The sequence below is a fragment of the Salvelinus sp. IW2-2015 genome, unplaced genomic scaffold (assembly GCF_002910315.2).
Source record: "Salvelinus sp. IW2-2015 unplaced genomic scaffold, ASM291031v2 Un_scaffold963, whole genome shotgun sequence".
In the NCBI taxonomy this organism is placed as follows: Eukaryota; Metazoa; Chordata; class Actinopteri; order Salmoniformes; family Salmonidae; genus Salvelinus; species Salvelinus sp. IW2-2015.
In genome coordinates, this window is record NW_019942666.1 from 10,841 (window position 1) to 14,758 (window position 3,918).

Sequence of the window (3,918 nt, forward strand, 5' to 3'; positions counted from 1 at the left end):
AGTAAAACTCTTCCCACATTGAGTACAGCTATAAGGTTTCTCTCCTGTGTGTGTTCTCTGGTGTACAATCAGATTGCCAGATGTAACAAAACACTTCKCACATTGATKACAGCTAAAAGGTTTCTCTCCAGTGTGTGTTCTCTGGTGCACTATCAGGCAGCTTGACAAAGTAAAACTCTTCCCACATTGATCACAGCCATAAGGTTTCTCCCCAGTGTGTATTCTCTGGTGTGATTTCAGGTTGTTTTGCTGAGAAAAACTCTTTCCACATTGATCACAGCCATAAGGTTTCTCTCCTGTGTGTATTCTCTGATGTGATTTCAGGTTGCTTTGCTGAGTAAAACTATTCCCACAGTGATCACAGCCAAAAGGTTTCTCTCCTGTGTGAATTCTTTGATGTATTTTAAGTTTTACTGAAGAGTTGAATCTCTTCCCGCAGTCAGAGCAGCAGTAAGGTTTCTCTCCTGTGGGACTCTTCAGGTGTTTATTGAGGTGTTCTGATCTGGAGAGACTCTTCTCTGCCTCGACAGCATCATGATGTTGTTGAGGCTCCCCAGAGGATCCACGATATTCCCGTATCTCTCCTGTGTGAACAACAAAGTCAGACGGTTAAAGGCCCACAACAGCAGAAATCCACTGAGGTAAAAGGTGATGCCCAGAGCGTACCCATGKAGTTGTACAACAATTGATGTCTGTTAAATTATTTGACAATTGTCTGAAGACAGTCAAGGGAGCAACAATAGTCATATTTTGTATCCCTTTACATTAGTAGTACAATCGATGATTGTAGGCTAGCAAAAAGTTAAAGTTAAAGCAGTGTGCCAGACGACTTCTGGTCCCCAATTTTGTTCTCCAATATACGCCCCTTTCGGTGTTTTATAAAATTGTGGCACGAGGGTGATGCACATGCAATTTGTTTGCAGAAACTCCTCCATGCTAAACCAATAGCTATGGATGTAGTATATCTGCCTAGTTATACCAATACCATAGACCTACAGTAGGACCCATAACTTCACCTAACAGATCTTGGACTATATATCATTTAATATTCCAGGTGAAACATGGAAACTAAAATGTCTTTGTCATGGCATCTCATAACCTGATCACCAGATAATTTTGTGAATAATCCCACTAGGCTACTCTGTAATGTGTTGTCATTCTAAATGTCCTGAATAAAGGAAAATAGCTCTGTGTGTTGTACAATAGCCTATCCATCAAGGAACAGTTCTCTACACATTATGAGAAAAATATCTCTGTGTCCAAACAGACTAACGAGACCCTACAGTAAAATCAAGCAGACATTAACACATTATAAACATAAATTTGTTAGGGATGTTGGATCTAACGTGGAGCACGGCATTACTGTCTTTACCAGAGTAATGAATGAAGAAGCACTTTGGTTGTTGTTGCATGTTGTGATGTTTGTCATTTGACTGTCATTCAGAAAATGATTTCCTGGATCAGTTGATGAATTTCAGATTTCCCCTTTAACACCACATCAGTCCCACGATTGCCTCTGTTTTAACACAGTAACGGTACCTACAGTTGAAGTCGGAAGTTTACATACACCTTAGCCAAATACATTTAAACTCAGTTATTCACAATTCCTGACATGTAATCCTAGTAAAAATTCCCTGTCTTAGGTCAGTTAGGATCACCACTTTATTTTAAGAATGTGAAATGTCAGAATAATAGCAGAGAGATTTATTTCAGCTTTTATTTCTTTCATCACATTCCCAGTGGGTCAGAAGTTTACATACACTCAATTAGTATTTGGTAGCATTGCCTTTAAATTGTTTAACTTGGGTGAAACATTTCAGGTATCCTTCCACAAGCTTCCCACAATAAGTTGGGTGAATTTTGGCCCATTCCTCCTGACAGAGCTGGTGTAACTGAGTCAGGTTTGTAGGCCTCCTTGCTCGCATCATGCTTTTTCAGTTCTGCCCACTATTTTCCATAGGATTGAGGTCAGGGCTTTGTGATGGCCACTCAAATGCCTTGACTTTGTTGTCCTTAAGCCATTTTGCCACAACTTTGGAAGTATGCTTGGGGCCAGCTAACATCAGCTATTTAGCCAACTAGCTATGGTCAGCGAGCTGGAGTACCAACTCGGAGAACCAACTACCGGAGACCACTTAGAACCCAACTAACAAAACCCAACTAAAAATGACTGCAGATCAAAAGAGCAGAGACATACAGAATGAGGCAGGAAAAATCCCCAACATCCAAAATAGATTCCAGATGTCAGTCAGCTAGCGCGCTAGCAGTAAGGCCAAGGTGAAAAAAAGTTCAAACTCCCGTAGTCACTTCACAAACATGCCTGAAAAGTAGTGATGGGAACAAACTTCCTGAAGCATTGACGCTTTCCAAACACAATAGTGTCAAAAATCGTTTTATTACTCAAAGCTTTGAGAATCACAGAATTTATAACAGCCAAATTATTATAAAATTATTATAGATGACGTGCCACACCGTAGCAGCATAGCTTTTATGTCTTRGACTAATCCACTGGCCGTGTTCGAGAGCATCAATTCCATGCTGCATTGTGGGTAAATGGTGACGAGCTGACTGATTTATAAATAACAATGAGTAGTTATTTATGATGCAAGGTGATTTGTAGATCAGTTAGTCTGCAGTCGGTTCTGAAACGTCAAAAGGAGCAAACAGGTATGATTTTCTCTTTGTTTTGAAACCAAAGAAGGCGCCAGAACGTTGCTAATGGGTTCCCTCTAGATAACACAGTGCATGAAAAGCATGAGGTGTGGCTAACGTTTGCAAACTTGAGCTAGCATACAGTCTCGATAGCACAGAGTAGATACTCCATATGACGTTGAGAAATACTGCATTGTGGGTAGTTTAAAATATATCCCAAAATATTTTTTTTGAAATGTAATGACGCAAAAACATAACTATTTGTACTTATAGGAAACCAGATCTTCAATACAACTTACTAAGTCTTTAACCACACTGTGTTGTTACATTGGTGAGTAAAAACTCATGTTTCCTATTTCCTACACGCTAACTTTTTGTCTGAAGATAAAATATACATATTTCTCTACTGCGTTACCAACTCCAGTCTGCAGATGGCAGTGTGGGAATTTAAGGCAATGCTGTTGGTGTGACGTATAATCTAGTGGACGGGACGTTTCTTCAACAACAACAACAGTTAGCCAGCCAGCCACCTCGGTAGCTTGTTAGACAAACAAATAAAGCTCTTTAGACGCTTTAGTGTATATTAGCCACTGTGTTTTAAACCAACTTCTGTCGCCGAGTTAGTTATCCGATTTAATTTTAACAGTGTTGTTGTTATTAGTCAGCTAGCCGGCTGGATATGTTAGTACTAGCCTAGCTAGCTACCATCTCCAACCATGAGCTCACGAAGCTTGCTTCAGAGTTCAAGTAACAGACACATCTCAACATCAACAGTTCAGAGGACCATCAGGCCTTCAGGGTTGATATTGCTGCAAAAGAAACAACTTATAAAGGACACCAATAATAATACGAGACTTGCTTGGGCCAAGAAACACGAACAATGGACATTAGACCGCTGGAAATCTGTCCTTTGGTCTGATGAGATCAAATTTTTGATTTTTGATTTTCAGATGACCTGGCCTCCACAATCACCCGGCCTCAACCCAATTGAGATGGTTTGGGATGAGTTGGACCGCAGAGTGAAAAGCAGCCAACAAGTGCTTAGCATATGTAGTAACTCCTTCAAGACTGTTGAAAAAGCATTCCAGGTGAAGCTGGTTGAGAGAATGCAAAGAGTGTGCAAAGCTGTCATCAAGGCAAAGGGTGGCTACTTTGAAGAATCTCAAATCTCAAATATATTTTGATTTGTTTTACACTTTTTTGGTTACTACATGATTCCATATGTGTTATTTCAAAGTTTTGATGTCTTCGCTATTATTCTACATT

The 3,918-nt window shown here is 39.9% G+C and overlaps 1 protein-coding gene across 1 annotated transcript in view; it reads right to left on the bottom strand.

The window, feature by feature from the left end:
* Nucleotides 1-6: 6 nt before the first annotated feature.
* The window catches only part of LOC112069289 (zinc finger protein 239-like), a gene marked incomplete at its 3' end in the record, with an annotated part of 5,813 nt that continues 1,901 nt past the window's right edge, over nucleotides 7-3,918 (bottom strand). Inside the window, exon 2 of the mRNA XM_070438497.1 lies at nucleotides 7-584. Within this exon, the coding sequence (XP_070294598.1) occupies nucleotides 7-584 (578 nt within the window). The remainder of the gene's footprint in view (nucleotides 585-3,918) is intronic.